This window comes from Microcaecilia unicolor, chromosome 10 (genome assembly GCF_901765095.1).
Source record: "Microcaecilia unicolor chromosome 10, aMicUni1.1, whole genome shotgun sequence".
NCBI lineage: Eukaryota > Metazoa > Chordata > Amphibia > Gymnophiona > Siphonopidae > Microcaecilia > Microcaecilia unicolor.
This window is the reverse complement of record NC_044040.1, coordinates 184748063-184775224: the sequence shown is the minus strand read 5'-3', so window position 1 is coordinate 184775224 and position 27162 is coordinate 184748063. Positions and strand designations below refer to the sequence as shown.

Genomic DNA, 27162 nt, shown 5'->3' with positions numbered 1-27162 from the left:
GACCGTATAAGTCTGCCCAGCACTATCCCCTCCTCCCAACCACCAGCCCTGCCTCCCACCACCGGCTAAGCTTCTGGGGATCACTTCCTTCTGAGCAGCATTCCTTTATGTTTATCCCACGCTTGTTTGAATTCCGTTACCGTTTTCCTTTCCATCACCTCCCGCGGGAGGGCATTCCAAACATCCACCACTCTCTCCGTGAAAAAAATACTTCCTGACATTTTTCTTGAGTCTGCCCCCCTTCATATACATAATAATATATACATACAACACAACACACGAACATAACAAATTATGCCTATTTTAATGATTTTTTTTGTTTTTCACAATTGATGATAGCAGCATTTACAAGGCCTCTGCGCTAGCATTTTCATTAAGTCGCCAGCCCCACAACAGCTTTGACCTCCATATGGTCATATTGCTGGCAGTGCTGAGGTGGTCCTTGAATTCCTTCTGAAAGCCCCGAGGGCCAGACAGGCTTTTTAAAGGTGAGACATTGGAAATATACCAGACTCTGGCCTGAACCTGCATTTATCTGAACCATTCAGTGGTTCTGTTCACCAGCTCTGGACTTAGCAGACCCATTTCAAGGCTGGCCAGAGTACATTTTTATTCCGACAAAAATAGTGTGTCTGTTGCCTAGACATTCAGCTTTCTAGGTCTTTAGTCCAGCCTGTATTGCACAAAACATTGCATGAAATTGTCAATAAAAGAGCGATAGCCTAAATAGCTGAGCAACAAGAATAGCACTTGTAATGAAAAATATCTTAAGAAAATGTGAGGAAACAACCAAATTAAGAAGCTAATATTCCATTAGGGAGAAAATCAGAATGATTATTGTTAGTGAGATATAAGATTCATTTAATCAAGAGCTTTTTAATTCCAGTTCCTTTATGCAATGATAAATCCAATACATAATTAATATAATGCACCAGTAATGGTTTTGCAGACGAGATGCCCTGAAGTGCTAGCTACAGCCATGTAATTATATCAAAATGCAAAAAGAAGCAAACGGATCTAAAACAAACAAACAAGGAGTGGAGGAGTGGCCTAGTGGTTAGAGCACCGGTCTTGCAATCCAGAGGTGGCTGGTTCAAATCCCACTGCTGCTCCTTTTGATCTTGGGCAAGTCACTTAACCCTCCATTGCCTCAGGTACAAAGTTAGATTGTGAGCCCTCCTGGGACAGAGAAATATCTTGAGCTACTACTGAAAAAGGTGTGGGCAAAATATCAATCAATCAATAAAATAAACAACTCCTCCCCCAAGATAGTTCTCCATTTAACAGGAAATTTAAGAAAAGAAGGAAGAAATTTCTGTTATTACATTTTAGGGTTGTTCAACTAGAAGCAGATTTCTGAGTAACTACAAATGTTAGGAAAAACCCTGACCTGGTTAAGGAATAACAGCTCTTTGTTTTGAGATAAAGCTCTGAGGGTCCTATTTCTATCTGGTTCTAATGCAAAGGAAAGCAATGAAGTCATTCTAGACGCTACTTCTTGTGAGCCATCCAATAAGTCATTCAGATTGAAAATTCTCCCCTAAGGGAAATGGGACTTGATATACTGCCTTTCTGTGGTTTTTGCAACTACATTCACAATGGTTTACATAGTATATACAGGTACTTATTTGTACCTGGAGCAATGGAGGGTTAAGTGACTTGCCCAGAGTCACAAGGAGCTGCAGTGGGACTCAAACCCAGTTTGCCAGGATCAAAGTCTGCTGCACTAACAACTGGGCAAGGTAGAGTGTCTGAAAGAAAGTGCAGTACCTCAGTTAAATATATATGAAAATATCATTTGGAGAAACAAGTAAAACAAGGAAAATCCATGAAGATGTTTGTGCCTTGAATTATTCTCCCAGCATCTCGTACATAAGAAGATAAGATTAGCCATACTGGGTCAGATCAATGGTCCATCTAGCCCACCATCGCAGCAGTGGCCACAAGTACCTGACAGAATCTCAAATTGTAGCAAGGTTCCATGTTACCGATCCCAGGGTAAGCACTGGCTTTTCTTCATGTCTGTCTGAATAGCATACTATGGACTTTTCCTCCATGAACTTGTTCAAACCTTTTTAAAACCCAAATATGCTAACCACTGTAACCATATCCTCCGGCAACAAATTCCAGAGCTTAACTATTCACTGAGAGAAAAAAATATTTCCTCCTATTCATTTTAAAGGTATTACAATGTAGCTTAATTGAGTGTCCCCTAGTCTTTGTAAAAAAATAAAAATCGATTCACTTTTACACGTTCTACACCACTCAGGATTATGTAGACCTCAGTCATATCCCCCCCCTCAGCTGTTTGTTTTCCAAGCTGAAGATCTCTAATCTCTTTAGCCTTTCTTCATATTAGAGGAGGTCCATCACCTTAATTTTGTAGTTGTCTGTAGCTTCAGAAAAAGCACACTGTTTCAGTTAGAGAGCCAGACATCTTGCATGGAGACGTTAAAAGGAGTTTCTATAATGGGATGAGCAGTGAAACTCGCATTGCCTCGCCTTGGATTTCTGTTTTCATGTCCTTTCTTTTTTGTAAGCGGCTTGTCTTGCCCTTTCAAAGGAGTCCACCAAAAGCACTGAAGTATCCACTCTGTTTCTTCCCAATTGCAAAGTCCCCTTCTCAATACATCATACAACACTGGCTCCAAGCACTGTGGCTATGTGACTGCCTGGTCCAGTTTATTGGTGTCTGACTTCATCATCTGGCATCCAAGATAGGTGTTTTTTTCCACGGATGTTAATCCCACAGGTGGTGGGTATCTTCCTTCAGAGCTAAGGGAGGCTCCTGCAGAGTAGAAATCATACATAGTAACATAGTAGATGACGGCAGAAAAAGACCTGCATGGTCCATCTAGTCTGCCCAAGATAAACTCATATCTTGAATTTGTACCTGTCTTTTTCAGGGCATAGACCGTATAAGTCTGCCCCGCAGTATTTCCCGCCTCCCAACCACCAGTCCCGTCTCCCATCACCGGCTCTGGTACAGACCGTATAAGTCTGCCCTCCCCTATCCTCACCTCCCAACCACCAACCCCATCTTCCCCCCACCTGCTCCGCCACCCAATTTCAGCTAAGCTTCTGAGGATCCATTCCTGCTGCACAGGATTCCTCTATGCATATCCCACGCATGTTTGAATTCCGTTACCGTTTTCATCTCCACCACCTCCCGCGGGAGGGCATTCCAAGCGTCCACCACACCCTCTCCGTGAAAAAATACTTCCTGACATCTTTTTTGAGTCTGCCCCCTTCCCCTGTATCTGATTTTCACAGCCTAATGAGGCTGGCTGTTGCTCCTCTGATGTGAAAGATGTACACAGGTCCTCAAGGCAGAAAGAGATGTGGTATGGTCTCCCCCTTCACTTTCTGCTTCCCTCTCATGTGGTGGTGACTAGTGACTTGAAGCTCCTGGATCACGCACACTAGTGTCTGCCGTCTTGCTTTGCCCCCAGCAATTTTTAACTGGGATAAATGGTGTAATATAATATGGACTGCAGAAGATTACATGACTTAAAATACAATTTACTGGCCGTGTCTGGAAAGCACGAGAATGTTTAGTAGGATTGATCATTTCTAACAGCAGAATACAGCTGAATTAATGCATTAGATTGCCACATTTGATTTTTCCAATCTGTAATCATTATGGATGGAAGGAAAGTAAAAGCTTAAATTGATTTGCATTCTGCAAAGGCATGATGAGACCTTGATGAACTCTCTTGAGAGCTCTGCAGACATGAGTTTCTTTTTTTTTGTTGTTTTTAGTTTCTGTTTTTGTGTACAGATTCTTCTTAGTGTGTTCCTATCGCCATGTGAATGTAACACTTGGATGCCCTTTTACAACGCCGTGGTAGAGCTACTGCGGCGTTGGCGCACACCAATCAGGCAGTACTGCCGGACCACTCCGGGAGACAGTGGTAGTGCCACCCCCACCACTTGACGACCGTAAGTATTTTTTATGTTTACCATCGGGTTAGTGCGGGAGCCCTTACCACCTTCTAAATAGGAGGCGGTAAAGGCTTCCCCAGGAAATGGCCACACGGCACGTTTGCACTTGCCAGACAGCCATTTCCTTTCTTATTTTTTTTAAGCCTGCGGCGGTATAAGGGGCCTCAGTGCATGGCAAATCCACACGCCATCTCCACTGCAGGGCACCTTGAAACGCAGCTTGGTAAAAGGGCCCCGTGGCTCTCTGGGTCTCTTTTATGAAACCTCGCTACCGATTCTCAGTGTGGCAAATGAGAGGAAGCCCCATGTAGCTGCGATAAAAAGTAGAATAAAAAGGCGCATCCGTATATTCTATAGATGCCCGCATTTATGCATCCCTTCCATGCATAAATATCTAGAATGCTAGCACATATGTGCATATATGTACATTTACCCACGTCAGTTCTAGCAGGACACCTAAATACTATTCTACAAATGCCTGCTTAACTTAGGGGCCCTTTTACTAAGCCGTGGTAGGCCTTCCATGCCCTAAAAGAACACTACCACGGTACGTGCTCAGGTGTCCTGCAATAGTATTCTGCTTAGTGCACGCTAATCCTGTGCTGAAAAATATTTTTTATTTTCCGGAGTAGGAGGTATGTCTATGGGCAGGGAGATGGTGTTCCTGTGCTAATCGGGTAGTGGGGGCACATTACCACACGCTTTCCGATTAGGTGGCGGTAAGGGCTCCTGCAGTAATGGTCACATGCTAATGGGAAAATTAGTGTATGGCTATTACAAAAAGTATAGCGAGGCAGCCATTTTACGGCCGTGCTAAAAATGGTCACAGCGCCGGTCACTTTTTAGCGCAGCTTGGTAAAAAGACCCCTTAGTGCTTGCTTATTTTCAAGAGGGGCCTACTCAGAGGTGGAGCATGGATGAGGGATTGTAGTTACATGTATAACTTACAGAATACTGTAAGTTACACATATTCCCTGCTGCTTATGTGTTCCCACTTGGGGCAAATCTATGGCTGGTATACCTGTACACATTAGGTGTAACTCCTGAGTTTGGAAGAGTATCCACAAACCGAGAACCTGGTATCCCTGGAAGAAGCCTTTTGGCGAAATGAGGTCCGTTGGGTTACGGTGGTCCTTCAGGAGAACTATACATGTCAAGCTCAGATAATCAAGCTAAGCTGAATTTTGATTTATTTTTCTTGAACTTTGCATGTTGGGCAGTACACTACACACTGATATATAGAGGCATATTTTCAAAGCACTTAGCCTCCCAAAGTTCCATAGAAACCTATGGAACTTAGCCTCCCAAAGTGCTTTGAAAATATGCCTCATAGTGTTTCTTTTTTAAGTGCATAAAAGAAAAAAACATTTTAAAATATAATACAAAGATATGAAGAATTTTTTCCAACCTTGTAGGTTGGTTGGGTGTTTTTGACCGATGATTAGAAAAAACAGGCACGAGACAAGGATTGTCTAACTGCCATAGGCCCATAGAGGCAGGTCTTTTTATGAGGTCTTTTCCCCTTATCTTTTGTTTTAGTGGTGTGGATCACATGTTGAACTTCGCTTGCTCTCTATGTGGGTGACCATTGAGGTTGAGTTTGAGTGAGTTTTTCCCATATTGCTGTGGTATACCTTAGGGTACATAAATGTTAGGTGTGCAGATACCTAGATACACTAGTATTTTATAATGAAACCTGGGCACCCATGTTCTATTATAGAATAGGCTCCTACTGCGCATTTTTGGGGCACCCAAATGGAGGTGCCCAGTTATAGATTTGACCCTTTGGTGCACTCTTTCCTTAACTTCACATATCTGCACATGGGTGAAACAGACTTTTGAGGAAGCTGACAAGAACGGAGATGGCTTGTTGAATATTGAAGAAATTTACCATCTGATGCATAAACTGAACGTGAATCTGCCCCGAAGAAAAGTCAGGCAAATGTTTCAGGTTGGTATCTTCCGCTTTTCCCTTTTTTGTTCTGTGAATAAGCGTTACAGAGTCAGAGGCACAATACGATCATTGAGATTGGGATAGTTAAGAGTACAGTTCATTACAGTGAGTCTCTGAAGTTAATTCATTATGATAAGTCCTGGCGTTTACATTTAAAAATTGAAAACTTAGCAAGAAAGGTGAAGCAATTTACGTTGCGTAGCAGATTATCAACTTTTCATTTTAGTTAGACTTTCACAAATTCTCTGTCAACAAGCAGAAAGATGAACCATTCAAATAGGGCCAGATTCAGTAAATGGTGTCCAAAGTCAGACGTCATTAAGATCTGCGTTAAGCACCAACTCTATAAAGGTCACAGCGTTAATATAGAATACCACGGTAAAAAGTGGCCTGCAGTCGTGTGGCTGCGTCTTTTAGGCATTCGCTGGACCATTTTTTACTGCGGCTGGGAAAAAGGCTATTTTTTTTAATGGGCTGGGAAATTGGCTTGCGCAAATATTAAAAGTAGCGTGTGCCTATTTATGGCTTGAGCCCTTACCATCACCCATTGACCTAGCGGTAAGGCTCATATGATACCCACTTGGTAACCATGCAGCATGTGCCAATGTGAGTATGCTGCCGGTTACAGCCAGGAACACCCCCCCTCCCCCCGCAATAGAAAATAGAAATTTTTCTACTGTGGGATTCAGTGCATACCAAAATCGGAAATACCGCCGGGCACACGCTACCCTAGTGGTAGTGCCAATTGGACATGGACTACCCATGTGTTAGCCCTCCCACACCTTTGTAAAAGGTCCCGTAGTGTGGATTCCTGCACCCAACTTTGGGCAGAAGGACTTACGCCTGCTGAAACCTGGTATAAATCCTTGTACCCAACTGATAGCAGAATCCGAGTATTCTGTAACATCGTTTCTAATTTCTGGGAATGCTCCTGACCCACTTATTCTCTTCCCATGGCCTCACCCCTTTTTGAGTTCTACAATATGACATTTAGGCTTGGGTGTTATAGCATCTAGGACAAATGTGCACGCAAATTCGAATTGATGACAGTTATCCATTTATTGATTCTTGCCATCTCATTACCTCATTAATTTGAATATGCATCTGCCCTGTGCACACAAATTTGTGTACCCGGGGGATTGTGAGTGATGTCTCCAATGACCTATTACTGGCTAAATCCAGAGGTCAATATTCCATCCTCATTCTTCTTGATCTTTCCGCTGCTTTTGACACTGTCGATCACAGCATACTTCTCGATACCCTGTCCTCACTTGGATTCCAGGGCTCTGTCCTTTCCTGGTTCTCTTCCTACCTCTCCCTCCGCACCTTTAGTGTTCACTCTGGTGGATCCTCTTCTACTTCTATCCCTCTGCCTGTCGGCGTACCTCAGGGTTCTGTTCTTGGTCCCCTCCTCTTTTCTATCTACACTTCTTCCCTTGGTTCATTAATCTCATCCCATGGCTTTTCCTACCATCTCTATGCTGATGACTCCCAAATCTACCTTTCTACCCCTGATATCTCACCTTGCATCCAAACCAAAGTTTCAGCGTGCTTGTCTGACATTGCTGCCTGGATGTCTCAACGCCACCTGAAATTAAATATGACCAAAACCGAGCTTCTCATTTTCCCCCCCCAAACCCACCTCCCCGCTCCCCCCGTTTTCTATTTCTATTGATGGCTCTCTCATTCTCCCTGTCTCCTCAGCTCGAAACCTTGGGGTCATCTTTGACTCTTCTCTCTCCTTCTCTGCTCATATCCAGCAGACCGCCAAGACCTGTCGTTTCTTTCTTTACAACATCCGTAAAATCCGCCCCTTTCTTTCCGAGCACTCTACCAAAACCCTCATCCACACCCTTGTCACCTCTCGTTTAGACTACTGCAATCTGCTTCTTGCTGGCCTCCCACTTAGTCACCTCTCCCCTCTCCAGTCGGTTCAAAACTCTGCTGCCCGTCTCATCTTCCGCCAGGGTCGCTTTACTCATACTACCCCTCTCCTCAAGACCCTTCACTGGCTCCCTATCCGTTTTCGCATCCTGTTCAAACTTCTTCTACTAACCTATAAATGTATTCACTCTGCTGCTCCCCAGTATCTCTCCACACTCGTCCTTCCCTACACCCCTTCCCGTGCACTCCGCTCCATGGATAAATCCTTCTTATCTGTTCCCTTCTCCACTACTGCCAACTCCAGACTTCGCGCCTTCTGTCTCGCTGCACCCTACGCCTGGAAAAAACTTCCTGAGCCCCTACGTCTTGCCCCATCCTTGGCCACCTTTAAATCTAGACTGAAAGCCCACCTCTTTAACATTGCTTTTGACTCGTAACCACTTGTAACCACTCGCCTCCACCTACCCTCCTCACTTCCCTCCCGTTCACATTAATTGATTTGATTTGCTTACTTTATTTATTTTTTGTCTATTAGATTGTAAGCTCTTTGAGCAGGGACTGTCTTTCTTCTATGTTTGTGCAGCGCTGCGTATGCCTTGTAGCGCTATAGAAATGCTAAATAGTAGTAGTAGTAGTAATGTCATCTAACAGCCTTGGAAAAACACAGTCAGAAACCAGAAAAGCATAGGTGGTTTTCTGTACAGCCACATGAACTGCTGTCAGCTTTTGAGTTTGTTTATGTCACAGCACATCTCTTGTGCTTACTTTTGGCAAATTTTCACTTTTTTTTTTTCTACAACGAGTGCTTCCATTCCACTGCAGGTCATCTCATTGATCCTGTTGGAACCAAAGGTTAGGTTTTTTGACTCGTTCTGAGTTTTTATTCTGTTTGCTGTTGCCACTCTCTTTTGCTGATGGTTAACTAGACTACCAAGGAAGCCCCAAGGTGATTTGGCATATAGTGTTGGGGTGGAGAGGTAGAATTTGGGCTGGAGATGGATTGGGGGGGAGGGGGGTTGCCTGAAACTTTTAAAAGTTCTAAAACAAGCTATCACAATATAAGTGATTATACCTTGTTATATTTAGAACATGGGCGCATTAAAGGTATTTGGGGAAATTTATCTTGAGATGGTTAATGCCACTTCACAATATTTTGTAAAGCAGGCTCAAATAATTCTGGAGAAAAACATTTCTCATAACTGACACACAAGGTACTTAAACAAACATAATGTTGTGTCTGTTCTCCTTCCACTGAGCTGCTTATAGTCTGAAAGGCTGTTTAGGGTTATCATGAAGACCCACAGAAGAATGTATTTTACAAAACCTTGGTCAAATCTTTTCTAAATCCTAAACAAATCTTCTTAGGCAGCTGCTTAAAGCTGAGGCAGTGATAACTTAGCAACTTTGTCCTTTCAGACAGTGACTCTGAGCATAAAACTAACACACTTATTAAATAGTCATTAATGAAAGTTATTGTGGATGTGATCTTTCTGTGAACTCAGATTAGTCCTATCCATGGACACTGAGACTGGAATTAAATAAGAGTGGCAACTTTTCTGTAGTGAAATACGCTGTTCTGTTTATTATTCTCAGTAATTACAAATTTAACAAATGTGCAGATCCTTGTGTACCAATGCACTTTTTTTTTCTTTATCTTATGACTTGTCTCGCTTGCCAAGTAGTGAACCTTTGTGTTTTGGGGATTAGCTTTTTTTATTATTTTTCCATTTGTTAGTGGTTTCTTATCTTTGATACTTTTTTCATTTATATGTAAATTTCCTTTGAAACTACTATGTAAAAAAATTTTTTTTTACAAATGTTGAGGGCTTATGTCATGTTTTATTTATAACTGAAAACTTTCAGAAAATTATTATAGCATGGAAAGAGCAGCATAGCTCATGCACAGAGAAAATGGGCACGTTTTTATCAAAATTGTTTCCTGTATATGCTTTATTGTTGAAAATTACTATGGGGTCTATTAGAACAGGGTGGACAATGGGTGGAGACTAGGCAGAGAGAGCGGGGACTGTACCTTGCCTTGTGTTGACTGTTAATGCAGCAGATAACACAGAACCATTTGCATCTCTTCAACAGGGGGAGCTACCAGCATTGCTTTTAACTGCAATGCATTTAACACACAGTAAAGAAATAGTTTCTGTGGTTAACGTTAGGAGAAGATGCTGGGAATGCTCCCAAAGTTAATGCAGAGGGGGACCCTTTTACTAAGACGCACCAGAAAATGGCCTGTGCTGTTGTAGGCTCGTGTATTGGATATGCACAGGTCCATTTTTCAGTGCGCCTGCAAAAAGGGCCTTTTTTTTTTAGGCCGAAAATGGCCGTGTGGCAAAATAAAAATTGGCGCGCGTTCATTTTGGGCCTCAGACCTTACCCTTCCACCCATTGACTTGGCAGTAAGGTCGCGTGTTAACCGGGCGGTAATTGGCAGAGTGTGTACACTGCTGATTATCGCCTGGTTAGCGCCACGTGGTAGAAACTAAAAATAGTTTTCTGCCGCTCATTTTGGACACGCGTAAAAATTAGAATTACTGCCCAGGGCATGCTGTTGTAGGCTCGTGTATTGGACGTGCACAGGTCCATTTTTCAGCGCACCTGCAAAAAGGGCCTTTTTTTTTTGGCTGAAAATGGACGTGTGGCAAAATAAAAATTGGCGCGCGTTCATTTTGGGCCTGTGACCTTACCCTGCCACCCATTGACTTGGCGGTAAGGTCTCATGTGTTAACCGGGCGGTAATTGTCAGCGTGTGTACACTGCTGATTATCGCCTGGTTAGCGCCACGTGGTAGAAACTAAAAATAGTTTTCTGCCGCTCATTTTGGACATGCGTAAAAATTAGAATTACTCCCCAGGGCATGCCGGGCGGTAGTTCTAATTTGATGCACGTTGTACACGCATAGGTGCCTACACACCTTAGTAAAAGGGCCCCAGGGCTCGGTAACAGCAAATTCTTGATACATTTTAGCATATAGGCCTTCATGTAGCTTATAAAAATTACACTGTTGTGTGATTCTAACTATATGGTACTCTCTGTGGAATATCATAATGCTTCATAATGGGAAACAGTTTGGCAACTAGGTCAGTCATGTTAAATTTCAAAAATGAACTCCTACAAGATTGGCAGCTATTTATTGCTTTATTGATAGATTAAAATCAGCTCATTTACTACCCAAACCAAAAATATTTCTCTGCTGGTACATAGATTTATTTTGTACACAAGTTCCCTTCTGAACCCAGAACTAAGAGTTCAAGTTTCATATTCCAAGGGGGAGCACTTCAGCACAATATATTGACATTTCAATGTATTTCTTAAACTGGTAAGATATCTTGTTTTTCAGAATTTCCCATATGTATTTTGCAGTTAAAGTTGGCTATAACAAATTTGATCCCACCCTGTGACAATGAAAATCAAAATACTTATGGGCTTAACACAATGACAGAATGGATGATGAAGAGATAGACCAATTAACCCTTTCAGTCTGTTCTATCCGGTTATTTTGGTCCACCATAAAGATATTTCCCAGCTCCATCCTCAGTGGTTTGAACACCTGAAAGACATCTCTTCCTATCCCAATTTTGTTTTGTTATACTTATCTTTGGTCCCCTACTGCATTCAAGATCCCATACTTAATGTAAATGCTAAGATGGCCCTTCCCTTCTCTCCTTCATTTCCCCCCAGTTTCTATATTTCATAGTGTATCCTTGTTCCTAGGAGGCAGACACCGATGAGAACCAAGGAACACTCACATTTGAAGAGTTTTCTGTATTTTACAAAATGATGTCATTACGGCGTGATCTGTACCTGCTGATTTTGAGCTACAGTGACAAGAAAGATCATCTAACTGTAGAAGAACTTTCTCAGTTTCTTAAGGTGGAGCAGAAGGTAAGAGAATAAAAAATACTATCTGAGGTGCAAAATGATGTATGTGAGTTAGACATAGATTTTAGATTGCAGAAAGAGTTGTGTCCACTGCATTATTTCCTTCCTCTTCTTTTGCAGCTGTTATATTCAGTGCATTATACTTTGATTATCTTATAGTCTGGGTTTCTGGTTTTAGGGCTTGACCAATAAACAGTGATAGAACACACCGATGCAAAAAAAAAAAAAAAAAAAGTATCCTATATAATAAAACGCACCTCCAACATTCTGAAGCTGACTGCATGGCTGAGGCATTCCTGCTCTCTGTATCCATCTCCTGAATTGGCATCACGTACGTCCGGGTTCGTCACAAGCAGAAGTGACCAACCACAGGAGGTTTCTTGGCTTCAGAATGTTTCTCGGCTTCATAATGGTCAGTTTCTTGAAGCACAGCCAGAGCTCAGCATCCTGCACAGTAACACTCAGACACCAGAGAGAGAGGGGGGGGGGGCCTGACACCAGAGAGGGGGGGAGGTATCTCTGTCACACACACACACTCTCTCTCACAATGTCTTTCTCTCACTCTCACACACTATCTCTCACACACTCTATGTCTCACACTGTATCACATTCACTCTCTATGTGTCACACAGTCACTCACACTCTCTTGGTCTCATACACTCAGTCTCACAGAGAGTCTGTGTGTCACACACACACACACTCTCTCTCTCTCTCTCTCGCACACACTGTATCTGTGTGAAGCACACTCTCTCTCACACTGTGTCTCACATACGCACTTGCACACACTCTCATTCTTACACACACACACTCTCTCTCTCTCTCTCTCTCTCTCTCTCTCTCTCTCACACAGACACACTCGCACCCAGACTCACTCACTCTCTCTCTCACACACACTCGCACATTCACTCTCTCTCTCACACACAGTCACTCTCACATACACTCTCTCAAACATACACACTCCGAGGAAAACCTTGCTAGCGCACGTTTCATTTGTGTCAGAAACGGGCCTTTTTTACTAGTTTGTTATATAAACACTATTTCCCCTAGTGCTCTGTCGCCCCCATCACTGGCATACTTTGGATCCTCCACTCTGTGTGCCTTTTCCATGCTGATGACTCATCAATTTGCCCAAATGTATGTATTTGATTCCACTGGAACGGGTACCAGGAAAGTGATCATATGCACAAAAACACAGATAAACACTGAAGGGTCGATATTCAAAGCGATTTAACCGGCCAGATATGGCTCCTGGCTGGTTAGATTGCTTGGTCTGGGCCAACCGCTAATTTTCAGCAGTACTTGACTGGTTAGTGCCGAAATGAAAACCGGCTATTTTGGGGGTGTTCCAGGGGTGGAGCACTTGGGCTGGTTAAATGCTGATATTCAGCTCTTAATCAGCCAGGTTAACCGCATAAATAGGACAACCTAAAAGTCAGTTCTATTTTTATGCCTTAGCCAATAGCCGGTTAAATGCTGAATATTGCACTTAGGGGGTCTTTTACTAAAGCTTAGCTTGAGTTATCTGCAGCAGGGTCCATTTTATTCCTATGGGCCCTGGTGCAGATAACTCGAGCTAAGCTTTAGTGAAAGACCCTTTAACCGACAAAGACCCTTTAACCGACTGCATTAGCCAGTTCTGGAAACCTGAAAAAATCAATGCCGGTGTCTGGACATGGCCCGGCATAGAATTTCCGGGTTTAATGCTGGCAGCTGAATGTCGGGCCCTGATTTTTTTTTTTTTAAGAATGCTCTCATAGAGCCCCTAATCAGCTAGAAAATAAACACCTGGGGGGGTTAATATTTAAAAAGCAATTTAACGGGGCAGTACAGGCTCCTGCCTGGTTTAAATTCCCTATGCATGGCTATCCGGATATATTTAGTGGCAATTAATCAAATAGTGCCACTTAATATCCCCACTAAGGGGGAGATTTTATATATGGAGCCTAAAAAAATCAGAGCTGAAATTAGTGTATTCCATAATCGGTGCCCAGATTTAGGCGCCGATTATGGAATATACTTAGTTGATATTTCAGCGGCTAAATCTACATGCATTCATTTACACCAACGAAAATGTGGCGTAAATTCCCCTAGGTGCACTGGGCCATGTTCTATAACTAAGTTTAAACCAGCTATGTTGTGGGTAGCAGCACAGGGGTGGAGTCGGCATTTATGCAGTTAAGTGTTGATATTCAGCACTTAACCAGATAAATCGGACAGCATAAAACACAGTCCTATCTTTATTCTATGTAATTAAGGGCTGAATATTGACCTTGAATCAGCTAAGTACCGTCCTCTCCACACACATCTGGATTTTCAGTGCTGGTGCCTGAACATGGCCCAGCATAGAATTTTCGGGTTTAACACCGGTAGCTAAATATCGGGCCCTGAATTTTTAAGAATGCAATTTAACGGGGCAAGAGAAGCTCCTGCCTGGTTTAAATTCCCTGTGTGTGGCTATCCGGCTATATTTAGTGTCAATTAATCAGATAGTGCCACTGAATATCCCCACTAACCGCCTAAGTTGAAACCGGCTGTGTTGTGGGCAGCTCAGGGGTGGAGTCAGCACTTTTTCAGTTAAGTACTGATATTCAGCAGGTAACCAGATAAATCGGACAGCATAAAACACATTCCAATCTTAATTTTACTTTGAGTTAAGGGCTGAATATTGGCCTTGAACCAGATAAGTGCCGTCCGCTCCACACATACCTGGATGTTCAGTGCTGGTGACATGGCCTGGCCTGGCCTTGAATATCTGGACGTAAATCCACCGACACCCATCTGCAGAATATTTACCCCTTAAATGTACAAATTATGAACACTAAGAGTACTGTAGCCCTACCTACAATATGATAATGTAAGTTATCATGTGCCATATTGTCCAGTGACAAATCACTATTAAATAGTCCACAAACTTATGTATACGGCGGGGGTAATATAAATGATTCACAACACAATCCTGCGCTCTTTAAATTCTTCAATCACTTTTAAATTATTGGGTAAATTCAGTTCTCCGAGGACAAGCAGGCTGCTTGTTCTCACTGATGGGTGACGTCCACGGCAGCCCCTCCAATCGGAACTTCACTAGCAAAGGCCTTTGCTAGTCCTCGCGCTCCCATGCGCAACGCGCATGCGCGGCCGTCTTCCCGCCCGAACCGGCTCGTGTTCGTCAGTCTTCTTTTGTCCGCGCTCGGTACGGTCCTGTTTGCGCCGTTCGCACCCCTTAAGTTGACCCTCGCGCGTCTTTTGACTTTTTCGCTCTTAAAAAAAAAAAAAAAAAAAAAAGGTATTTCGGAGAAGGACCTTACGGTCTTTTTCCCTTCCCCGTATTTCTAGTTTTTGGGCCCTGATAAGTTTTCTTTTGTTTCGGGGTAGGCCCCTTTGAGGCCTCGGGTCGAGTTTTTTTCTCCCCCTCTTTTTGGTGCCTTACCGCAATTACGAGTTTTGATTTTGCCGGCGTGATTTTTCCGCCCATGTCATCGAAGTCTCCCAGCGGCTTCAAGAAGTGCACCCAGTGCGCCCGGGTAATCTCGCTCACTGATAGGCACGCGTCGTGTCTTCAGTGTCTGGGGGCTGGGCACTGCCCGCAGGCCTGTAGTCTTTGCGCCCTTTTACAGAAAAGGACTCAGGTAGCGAGATTGGCCCAGTGGAACGTTTTGTTCTCGGGCTCTTCGTCGGCATCGACACTGGGAGTATCGAGTGCGTCGATGTCGACAGCGTCAAGACCTCCGCCCTCGGCCGCGACTGTATCGATTGCATCGAGGCATCGACCCTCTGCATCGTCGGGGCCGAGACATCGGAAGGCTGCGTCGGTGGTACCGGGACCTCCACTAGTGCTGATGTCGTCGGACGGTGGTGCTTCGTCTGGAGTGCAGGTGAGGGCTGTCCATTCCCCTGCTGGTGGCGGTGAGCCCTTCGGGTGGGTCTCCCCCTACCCTGAGGGCTCCTGCGGTACAGCCCCCCCCCGAGACCGACCCTCTTCGGCCCCGGCCCCGAGGAAGCGACGGCTGGATTCTACGTCCTCCTCGTTGGTACCGGGAAGCTCCGGTGACATGCTTCGTTTGAAAAAGTCAAAGAAGCATCGACACCGGTCTCCTTCCCGCGTCGGTACTGAGAGCTCTGGGTCGCCGAGGGAGTTGGCACCCAGCAGGCATCGGCACCGGGAGGACCGCTCACCCTCTGTTCAGGAGGTGTCGATGCGCTCCACCTTGGACAGCCCGGAACAGCCTCCACGCCTGGAACAGACTCTGACTTTGACTCCTGCATCGGCTTCCATGTCTTTCTCCACAGCCGCCCTGCACGAGAGTCTCCGGGCCGTTCTCCCAGAGAGCTGTTGCGCCCTTCCCCTCCGGTACCGGGGGTGCTTGCGCCACCGGTACCGTCGAGTGAGGCGCCGGCTGGCCCCTTGCCCGGGGTGAGGTCTCCGACATCGGTGCCGCTTGCGGTACCGACTGCGGTCGCCTCCCAGGAAGGCTCCCCGACAATGTCGGCAGAGGGAGCTTCGCCGGTGCGGGCGAGGGAGTCTACCTCTCGACGCTCCCACCATGGCCGTGGTTCCACGGAGTCGAGCCGGGCACGGCTTCAGACACAGGTTCGTGAACTTGTGTCTGATACCGATGGTGAGGCCTCGTGGGAGGAGGAGGAGGACATCAGATATTTCTCTGACGAGGAGTCTGATGGCCTTCCTTCTGATCCCACTCCCTCCCCTGAAAGGCAGCTTTCTCCTCCCGAGAGTCTGTCTTTTGCGGCCTTTGTCCGGGAGATGTCTACGGCCATCCCCTTCCCGGTGGTTGTGGAGGACGAGCCCAGGGCTGAAATGTTTGAGCTCCTGGACTATCCTTCTCCACCTAAGGAAGCGTCCACTGTACCCATGCACCATGTCCTAAAAAAGACATTGCTGGCGAACTGGACCAAGCCTTTAACTAATCCCCACATCCCCAAGAAGATCGAGTCCCAGTACCGGATCCATGGGGACCCAGATCTGATGCGCACTCAGTTGCCTCATGATTCTGGAGTTGTGGATCTGGCCCTAAAGAAGGCTAAGAGTTCTAGGGAGCATGCTTCAGCGCCCCCGGGCAAGGACTCTAGAACCTTAGACTCCTTTGGGAGGAAGGCCTACCATTCTTCTATGCTCGTGGCCAAAATCCAGTCTTACCAGCTCTACACGAGCATACACATGCGGAATAATGTGCGGCAGTTGGTGGGCTTAGTGGACAAGCTCCCTCCTGAGCAAGCCAAGCCATTTCAGGAGGTGGTCAGGCAGCTGAAGGCGTGCAGAAAATTCCTGGCCAGAGGGGTGTATGACACCTTTGATGTTGCGTCCAGGGCCGCTGCTCAAGGTGTGGTGATGTGCAGACTCTCATGGCTGCGTGCCTCCGACCTGCAGAATAGGATCCAGCAGCGGATTGCGGACTTGCCTTGCCGTGCGGACAATATTTTTGGAGAGAAGGTCAAACAGGTGGTAGAGCAGCTCCACCAGCGGGATACCGCTTTCGACAAGTTCTCCCGCCGGCAGCCTTCAGCTTCTACAGGTAGACGTTTTTATGGGGGAAGGAAGACTGTTCCCTACTCTTCTGGTAAGTGTAGGTACAATCCTCCTTCTCGACAGCCTGCGGCCCAGGCTAAGCCCCAGCGCGCTCGCTCTCGTCAGCAGCATACGCCTCAGCAAGGCCCCTCGGCTCCCCAGCAAAAGCAAGGGACGAGCTTTTGACTGGCTCCAGCAGAGCATAGCCGACATCCAAGTGTCAGTGCCGGGCGATCTGCCGGTCGGAGGGAGGTTGAAAGTTTTTCACCAAAGGTGGCCTCTCATAACCTCCGATCAGTGGGTTCTTCAAATAGTCCGGCAAGGATACACCCTCAATTTGGCCTCCAAACCTCCAAATTGTACACCGGGAGCTCAGTCTTACAGCTTCCAGCACAAGCAGGTACTTGCAGAGGAACTCTCCGCCCTTCTCAGCGCCAATGCGGTCGAGCCCGTGCCATCCGGGCAAGAAGGGCTGGGATTCTATTCCAGGTACTTCCTTGTGGAAAAGAAAACAGGGGGGATGCGTCCCATCCTAGACCTAAGGGCCCTGAACAAATATCTGGTCAAGGAAAAGTTCAGGATGCTTTCCCTGGGCACCCTTCTCTCCATGATTCAGGAAAACGATTGGCTATGCTCTCTGGACTTGAAGGACGCCTACACGCACATCCCGATACTGCCAGCTCACAGACAGTATCTGCGATTTCAGCTGGGCACACGTCACTTCCAGTACTGTGTGCTACCCTTTGGGCTCGCCTCTGTGCCCAGAGTGTTCACGAAGTGCTTGGCTGTAGTAGCAGCGGCACTTCGCAGGCTGGGGGTACACGTGTTCCCATATCTCGACGATTGGCTGGTGAAGAACACATCCGAGGCAGGAGCTCTACAATCCATGCAGATGACTATTCGCCTCCTGGAGCTACTGGGGTTTGTGATAAATTATCCAAAGTCCCACCTTCTCCCAGTGCAGAGACTAGAATTCATAGGAGCTCTGCTGGATTCGCAGACGGCTCGTGCCTATCTCCCAGAGACAAGAGCCAACAACTTGTTCCTCGTCTCGCGGGTGCGAGCGTCCCAGCAGATCACAGCTCGGCAGATGTTGAGATTGCTGGGCCACATGGCCTCCACAGTTCATGTGACTCCCATGGCCCGCCTTCACATGAGATCTGCTCAATGGACCCTAGCTTCCCAGTGGTTTCAGGCTGCTGGGGATCTAGAAGACGTGATCCACCTGTCCACGAGTTTTCTCAAATCCCTGTATTGGTGGACGATTTGGTCCAATTTGACTCCGGGACGTCCTTTCCAAATTCCTCAGCCACAAAAAGTGCTGACTACGGATGCGTCTCTCCTGGGGTGGGGAGCTCATGTCGATGGGCTTCACACCCAGGGAAGCTGGTCCCTCCAGGAACGCGATCTGCAGATCCATCTCCTGGAGTTGCGAGCGGTCTGGAACGCTCTGAAGGCTTTCAGAGATCGGCTGTCCCATCAAATTATCCAAATTCAGACAGACAACCAGGTTGCCATGTATTACATCAACAAGCAGGGGGGCACCGGATCTCGCCCCCTGTGTCAGGAAGCCGTCAGCATGGGGCTCTGGGCTCGCCGTCACGGCATGGTGCTCCAAGCCACATATCTGGCAGGTGTAAACAACAGTCTGGCCGACAGGTTGAGCAGGATTATGCAACCTCACGAGTGGTCGCTCAATTCCCGAGTAGTGCGCCAGATCTTCCAGGTGTGGGGCACCCCCTTAGTAGATCTCTTCGCATCTCGAGCCAACCACAAAGTCCCTCAGTTCTGTTCCAGGCTTCAGGCCCACGGCAGACTGGCATCGGATGCCTTCCTCCTGGACTGGGGGGAGGGTCTGCTGTATGCTTATCCTCCCATACCTCTGGTGGGGAAGACTTTGTTGAAACTCAAGCAAGACCGAGGCACCATGTTTCTGATTGCTCCTTTTTGGCCGCGTCAGATCTGGTTCCCTCTTCTTCTGGAGTTGTCCTCCGAAGAACCGTGGAGATTGGAGTGTTTTCCGACCCTCATCACACAGGACGAAGGGGCGCTTCTGCATCCTAACCTCCGGTCTCTGGCTCTCATGGCCTGGATGTTGAGAGCGTAGACTTTGCCTCTTTGGGTCTGTCAGAGGGTGTCTCCCGCATCTTGCTTGCTTCCAGGAAAGACTCCACTAAGAGGAGTTACTTCTTTCTATGGAGGAGGTTTGCCGTCTGGTGTGACAGCAAGGCCCTAGATCCTCGCTCTTGTCCTACACAGACCCTGCTTGAATACCTTCTGCACTTGTCTGAGTCTGGTCTCAAGACCAACTCTGTAAGGGTTCACCTTAGTGCAATCAGTGCATACCATTACCGTGTGGAAGGTAAGCCGATCTCAGGACAACCTTTAGTTGTTCGCTTCATGAGAGGTTTGCTTTTGTCAAAGCCCCCTGTCAAACCTCCTACAGTGTCATGGGATCTCAATGTCGTTCTCACCCAGCTGATGAAACCTCCTTTTGAGCCACTGAACTCCTGCCATCTGAAGTACTTGACCTGGAAGGTCATTTTCTTGGTGGCAGTTACTTCAGCTCGTAGAGTCAGTGAGCTTCAGGCCCTGGTAGCCCAGGCCCCTTACACCAAATTTCATCATAACAGAGTAGTCCTCCGCACTCACCCTAAGTTCTTGCCAAAGGTTGTGTCAGAGTTCCATCTGAACCAGTCAATTGTCTTGCCAACATTCTTTCCCCGTCCACATTCCTGCCCTGCTGAACGTCAGCTGCACACATTGGACTGCAAGAGAGCATTGGCCTTCTATCTGGAGTGGACACAGCCCAACAGACAGTCCGCCCAATTGTTTGTTTCTTTTGATCCCAACAGGAGGGGAGTGGCTATGGGGAAACGCACCATATCCAATTGGCTAGCAGATTGCATTTCCTTCACTTACGCCCAGGCTGGGCTGGCTCTTGAGGGTCATGTCACGGCTCATAATGTTAGAGCCATGGCAGCGTCGGTAGCCCACTTGAAGTCAGCCACTATTGAAGAGATCTGCAAAGCTGCGACGTGGTCATCTGTCCACACATTCACATCTCATTACTGCCTGCAGCAGAATACCCGACGCGACAGTCGGTTCGGGCAGTCAGTGCTTCAGAATCTGTTCGGGGTTTAGAATCCAACTCCACCCCCTTAGGCCCATGTTTATTCTGTTCCAGGCTACACTCTCAGTGAGTTGGATAAGTTGTTAGGTCAATCTCAGTTATGTCCTCGCCGTTGCGAGGCCCAATTGACCATGTTTGTTGTTTTGAGTGAGCCTGGGGGCTAGGGATACCCCATCAGTGAGAACAAGCAGCCTGCTTGTCCTCAGAGAAAGCGAATGCTACATACCTGTAGAAGGTATTCTCCGAGGACAGCAGGCTGATTGTTCTCACAAACCCGCCCGCCTCCCCTTTGGAGTTGTGTCTTCCCTTGTCTTTGTCTTGCTACGTATGAGACTGACGAACACGAGCCGGTTCGGGCGGGAAGACGGTTGCGCATGCGCGGTGCGCATGGGCGCGCGAGGACTAGCAAAGGCCTTTGCTAGTGAAGTTCCGATTGGAGGGGCTGCCGTGGACGTCACCCATCAGTGAGAACAATCAGCCTGCTGTCCTCGGAGAATACCTTCTACAGGTATGTAGCATTCACTTTATGTAGGAGCTCACCAATAGCTCATTTCACACAAGAATGAACCCTGTGACTTGCTTGCATCGTCATTGACTTCCATTATAATCACTTTATGTTTCAACAATACAAAAATGAGTATAAACTTTAACACTTTTAGTTTCAAAATACTATTTTTGGACCTGCGCCAACATGGGCCATGTTTCACCACGCTGCATCAGAGCGATAGGTCCTGCATTAAGATGCCATAGACTTTGGGCGTCTTACTGCAGGACCTATCACCCTGAAGCAGCATGGCAAAATGTGGCCCAAGTTGGCGCAAATCCGAATATAGTATTTTGAAGCTAAAAGATAAGTTTTATACTAATTTTTGTATTTTTGAAACATAGCGTGATTATAATGGAAGCCAGTGACAATACAGGCTTCATTCCTGTGTCAAATGAGTTGCTGCTAAGTCTCCTACATAACTAGATTTATACAATATTTTAAAAGTGATTGATTGAAGAATTTAAGAGTGCAGGGTTGTGTTGTGATTCGTTTTGTCCAGTGACAGCACATACTCTTTCTAAGCTGGAAACATTACAAATACTTTTATCCACCCTAAAGGGTGAGGGAGGAATTTCCAGCAACAAGCTTTTTCTCAGGTAAATAACTGTTTACCTGTAGGAATTGCTTTGATAATTTCCTCCCCTGTCTCTTTCAGTAACTTGCGTCTGTATTTCACGACTGTTCAAATGATTCATGACTCCTGATGAGGAACCATGAGAGCCTCCGTTATGGAGATCCAGTTAAGGACCAGTTTGGTGGCCTCATGAGCTGGATTTGATTGGCATTAGCAATCAAAATGAAGATTTTCTCTTCCTGAGCTAATAAAAGGCATGATGAGTGGAATAGTGTCGCTGTGGGCTCCTTTTAATAAGCGCCGGTAAGCCTAACGCGGGCTTACCGCTCGCTAAACAGGAAGTACCGTTTGGTACATAGACTTAGATTGTGATCCCTCTAGGGACAGAGAAAGTACCTGCATATAATGTGTACAGCGCTGCGTACATCTAGTAGCGCTATATAAATGATTAGTAGTAGTTCCCACCCTTAGCGTGCCATCATTTCCGCCGGAGTGTACCTGGCTGTAATCGGGCAGTGCCACACGCTGCCCGGTTACCACAGGGGTAACTCGGGAACCTTTACCGCCACATCAATGGGTGACGGTAAGGGCTCCCCCCCCCCCCCCCCCCCCCGAAATGGCTGTGCAGCAAGTGCTTTACTTGCTGCCTAGCTATTTCCTGTCAGAAATCAAGACTTCCCTTTTAGCAGCTGCGGTAAAAGGGGGCCTCAGCGCACGTGTAAAACACGCGCTGATGCCAGCTCCGGCTCCCTTTTGCCGCAGCTTGGTAAAAGGGGCCCTGTCTTTGAAATTGTGTTGGTATGAGGGCCTGGGATTTAGTTTCTGCACATTGTACAGACAGCACCAAGTGTGGCAGGAGCAAATAATTTCAATGAGCAACAGGAAGAGAGGAAAAAGATGGAAAGGAGGATAGATGGCTTGGAGAGGGAATGTCTCTGATATGAGTGTATTGGTTTAATCATATTTTAAAGTGGGTCTGTCTGAACTAATTTAGTTTAAGGATTCTTCATTGTTTCCACAGTGTGAACAGGGGACTAGAGCAATTAGTGAAAGCACGGCAGAGAAATTGAGAACTATACTTGCCATTTTAAAATTAACATATTAATATTACATTTTTAAATATAAATACATAGTGAAATGGTTTCACAGTTGACTTCTTTAAGTCTTTGGTTTCACTGATCTCTGGAGGTGTTATTTGGAAAAAAAAAAGAACATTCTTGTTGCCCTGAGGACTTTTAATAGTCTCTCATCATTATATTAACATTATGGAAAATGAATTCACCAGTTAAACTCAGAGCTTCTCAATATAAAGCAGTGATGCTCACCTGTACCAGGTGTTGTCCATGGTAGGATTTATTAGTAATGCAGGTGAGGGACATCATCATCCAGTGCTGTAGGGACAGAACTGCTCCCCCGTAGGACAGAACTTCAGAATTGTGAGCATGCATGGCCCTTCCATGAGTAGCTAATTCCTCTGCTTTTCAGTTAGTTCTGAAGCTTTAGGAATTAGGCAGTTCTCAGGGAGGTAGAAGGGACTTGTGTGCCTGATCAATCCTGCTGTCTGTGGAAAATATCTGTTACAGGTGAGCAGCATTGCTTTTCTGTTGATAATCTGGATTGAGTCAGGCACACAAGTGGGTGGCTTTTAAGCTTTATAAACTCTTTGTGCATATTGAACTATAAGAGCAGCCTGCATTGACAGAAAATGAGAATTTGATCTCAGAGGGACAGATTGTCCAGAACAGCTTGACCAAAGGCATTGTCCACTACTGAAGCCTGATCCAAGCTATTATGGGATGGGTTCATAGAACAACCTTGTGATGATGAAACTGAGCATAGGGATTGTAGGTTACTGGTGCTTGAAGCATATTCACTTTTCTAGCGGAGGTTACTGAAGAGAGAAAGACCACCTTCCATGTGAAGAACTTCAAAGAAGAGGGCTCCAGTGGCTCGAAAGGTGACTTCATTAACAAAGCTAGGAACAGTGGGAAGCTGGAAGGTTATCCACTAGGGCATGGCAGGTCAAAAGGAGAGCTTAGGTGTACTCTTAAGGAGGATGTTTAGAAACCTTGTCAATACAGACAATTCAAATATTGCACAATAATAGCAGATGGACACATTGCAGGTTCATGGCCATTAATGAAACACCAAGTAGTAAATCACTTCCATTTGAAAGAGTAAATATGTCTAGTAGGCATTCTCCTGGTAGCTATAAGAATGTCATGAATAGGTTGTGGTAACCCAAGGGAAAGACTAGCAACTGCTCTATTTCCAGGCCATGAGAGCCAGTGTGTTCAAGTTTGGATGAAGTAGACAATCTCATTGCTGAGTTATCAAAGTTGAAAATTGGTTAAGCCTTCATGGAGGTAGAATAGCCAACTGCTTGAGAAATGAAAACCAGTTCTGTTGACGCCAGTAGAGTAGTATGAGAATCGTGGTGCTTGGTCTATGTTGGAACTTATGAATTTTTTTTTTTTAAATAAAAAGGATCTAGCAATATGCATACAGGAAGGACCAATTAAATGGAATGAACAATGTATCGGGCTAGACATCCTGGGCATGGAAGGATGGTGCAATAGAGTAGAAGTAAGGTATTTTCACTACTGATGAAAAGGTCAAACTGAGGTGTTTCACAGTCTAGAAAAATGGAATTGAGAAGCAGTTTGTCCAGAGACCACTTGCGAGGCTGAAGGACTATGCTAAGCTTGTCTGCTGTTTGGTTTTGCACCTCCAAGATGTAATCTGCTTGAATTTGAATATGGTTGGCTATGACAAAGTCCCAAATTCTTGCTGCCTCTCAACATGAACAGAGAGCTCGTCCCTCCCCATTTGTTGATATCAAACATTGCTACTTGGTTATTTGTGAGTTTAAACACTGACAAACCATGAAAAATGTGAAAGAATATTCTGAGAGCATAATAGATAGTCCTGGGCTCCAAGTGTTTGATGTGGAGTGACTTCTCATAATTTGACCAATTTCCCTGGGGATAATGAACATTGGTATGAGCTCTCCAGCCCAAGATTAATATGTATGTAGCAGAACATAGTGATACTGGCTCTGTAAAAACTCTGATAGAGAAAGAGGATGTGGAGGTCCACCAGTGCAGCATTAGGTGGCGTGAAAATGGTGGATAAAGAACTGATGAGGGAAGCAGAGTTCATTGATTCCACTGGAATTTTAAATCCTACTGAAGATGCCTAATCTTTAGGCAGGTGAAAGACACAACATGGCTGCAGATAAGCTCTGCCTGTAACTCTTGATGGTGTTTGCACAGTGTGGACATGAGAAATCTAGATGTAGTTGTGGTATGAAGAACTTTACTTGATTCAAGGTAACACCTATAAAGGAAATGGTATTCATGGCTGTAAGGACAACTTATGAAAACTGATCAGAAGCCCCAGCAACTGGAGAAGTTATACAGTCTTGCTTGCTAGAATTAAGGGCCATGCTTCTGAAGAGGTCACTGGGATGTAAGTGTAGGCAGCTTTGAGATTAGAGTAGACTAATGGTTAGAGTGGTAGGTTGAAAACCAGGGTAACCCAGTTCAAACTGCACTGCAGCTCCTTGCAACCTTGAGCAATATACTTAGTCCTCCATTGCCTCAGGTACGGACTTAGATTGTGAGCCCTCCAGGGACAGGGAAATATCCACTGTTTCTGAATGTAATTTGCCTTGAGCTACAACTGAAAAGGGTGTGAGCCAAAAATAAAACTAAATCTAGCATGCAGAGCCAATTCCCCCCCTTTTTTTTTTTTTTAGAAATGGTAGAATGGAAGAAAGAGTGTTTAGTTTGAATTGCAAGAAAATATTGAGATCTTTGAGGTTGAAAAGAGGACTCAACCCTCACAACCATTTTTTGGAATTGGAGTATCTGGACTAGAAACCCTGATTTGTTTCTTGTGGAGAGACAGCTACTGTGGCATTGACTGGAACAAGAGATAAACCTCTTCTTGCAAGAGGCTGACATGAGAGTTGGGGAGGTGGTTGCAGTGCGAAGGTTGATCTGGGGGCTGCCTGAGGTGGCAACCCTTTTGGATTATACTCAGAATCCAGGAATCTGTGGTGGTGATCTGCAAAGCCTGAAAGAAAGAATGGACCTGACCCCCTACAGGAACATATTTTGGAGAGGTTGTGGCTGTTGAGACAGAGGGTAGTGAAAAAAGGAAGGCAGCTAGGCTGTTGGAGCAGGGGTTTCTTCTTAGGATGAGCCCTCTGCCTTTGATAAAGGACTCTGGGTAGTGGAGCATTGATTTTGTGACAGTTGTTTCTGATAGTGGAAACTTGTGTTCTGTTACAACCTTTTGTGGTACTACTTGATGGTCCTGAAGAGGAGAGTGGAACAGTTGAGAGATGCTGCAGAGTAGAGTAACAGTCCTTTATAGCTTCCTGTACAGTGCACAACTTAGAATGAATACCCTCATGCATTCCAGAAGCATACAGCCATGCTGAGCATCTGGTTGTGGAAATCTTAGATGAGATCTCAGAAACATTTCAAGCTATATGTGTGAGGTGTACACCACACTCCTCCTCTGCTAGTATGAAAGCTAACTGTGTTTGAGACTGCAAAGACAGACTGGGTGAGAAAACTTGGACTATGAAAGACAGTGTGTAAGTATTGAACCATGCATAGCTGATGAGCTATATGCAGACTGATAATAATGCCCATGAAACCTTTTCTGTTGAAGTGATCTAGCATTTGTGGATCTCTTCCAGGTGGAATGTTGGATAAATCCCTGCATTTCTTGGCTTTCCTCAAACAGTAGCTGTATCAACTACAACAGAGGCATGGGGGAAGGTGGACCTTGTTGAATCCTGGAGCTGGTTGGAATTTATGCTTCACAACGTTTTAGAGACTGGCTGGACAGTGAGCAGCTTCTGCCAGATTCGGAATTGCTAGTCCTGGAATAGACCACGGATAGGAATTGCAGTGGTTGCCTGTGGTGCCCCAGTATATTTAAAGAGGCTGAAAACATCTTCCCTTGGTTCAGCATTCAGTTGTAGGGAACAGACATCTCTTTAGCCATTTGAATGATTTGCGGATAAGAAATATCTTCATATGGGGGGATTCATTCCTGGCTGGTGGAGGAGACACGTCAGACTGAATTTACGTAGAATCCTTTTCAATGTCATCAAATATGGGAAGGTGAGTATCAAAGACAATTCCTCCCTTTAATAAGCAATAGTCTAGAGAAGAGGGTGGTAGTGAATGTGCTGGCTCCCGTCCCTGCTCCAAATCAGATGTACATAGTAATGACGCCAAAGAGCCTTGAACATCACTCCCAGTTTTTGAGGGCTGCCAACATTTCAGGTTTTCAGGTTATCCCTAATGAATATGTATGAAGGAGAGTTGCATGCCTACTGCTTTCATTATATGCTAATCTCTCTCATGTATATTCATTAAAGGTATCTTGGAAATATGACCTGTTGGTAGCCCTCAAAAACTAGGGAGTGAAGACCAAGGCTCTAGGACATTAAGAAAACTTATTCTCTCTCTGCTCAGGGTAACTCCCGCCAGATGGGAAGGTACTTCTGAAAGCTGCTGGTAAGTGATGTTAGACAAATCCTTACAGTACCTCTTGACAAGCATATTGAACATTTTTTTACAGGAACAAATGGTGTTTTGAAAGGGGCATGGGGACAGATGGTAAGGATTCATCAGTGACTATGACCAGCACTGGAGCAGACAGGATGTGTTGTGCAGAGGGCTGA

General features: G+C 45.5%; 1 protein-coding gene across 1 annotated transcript in view; it reads left to right on the top strand.

Moving 5' to 3' along the window:
- Positions 1-27162, top strand: part of PLCH1 (phospholipase C eta 1) — a 184753-nt gene that overhangs the window by 72619 nt on the left and 84972 nt on the right. Inside the window, exons 4-5 of the mRNA XM_030217030.1 lie at positions 5767-5896; positions 11510-11680. Coding sequence (XP_030072890.1) covers positions 5767-5896; positions 11510-11680 — 301 coding nt within the window. The remainder of the gene's footprint in view (positions 1-5766; positions 5897-11509; positions 11681-27162) is intronic.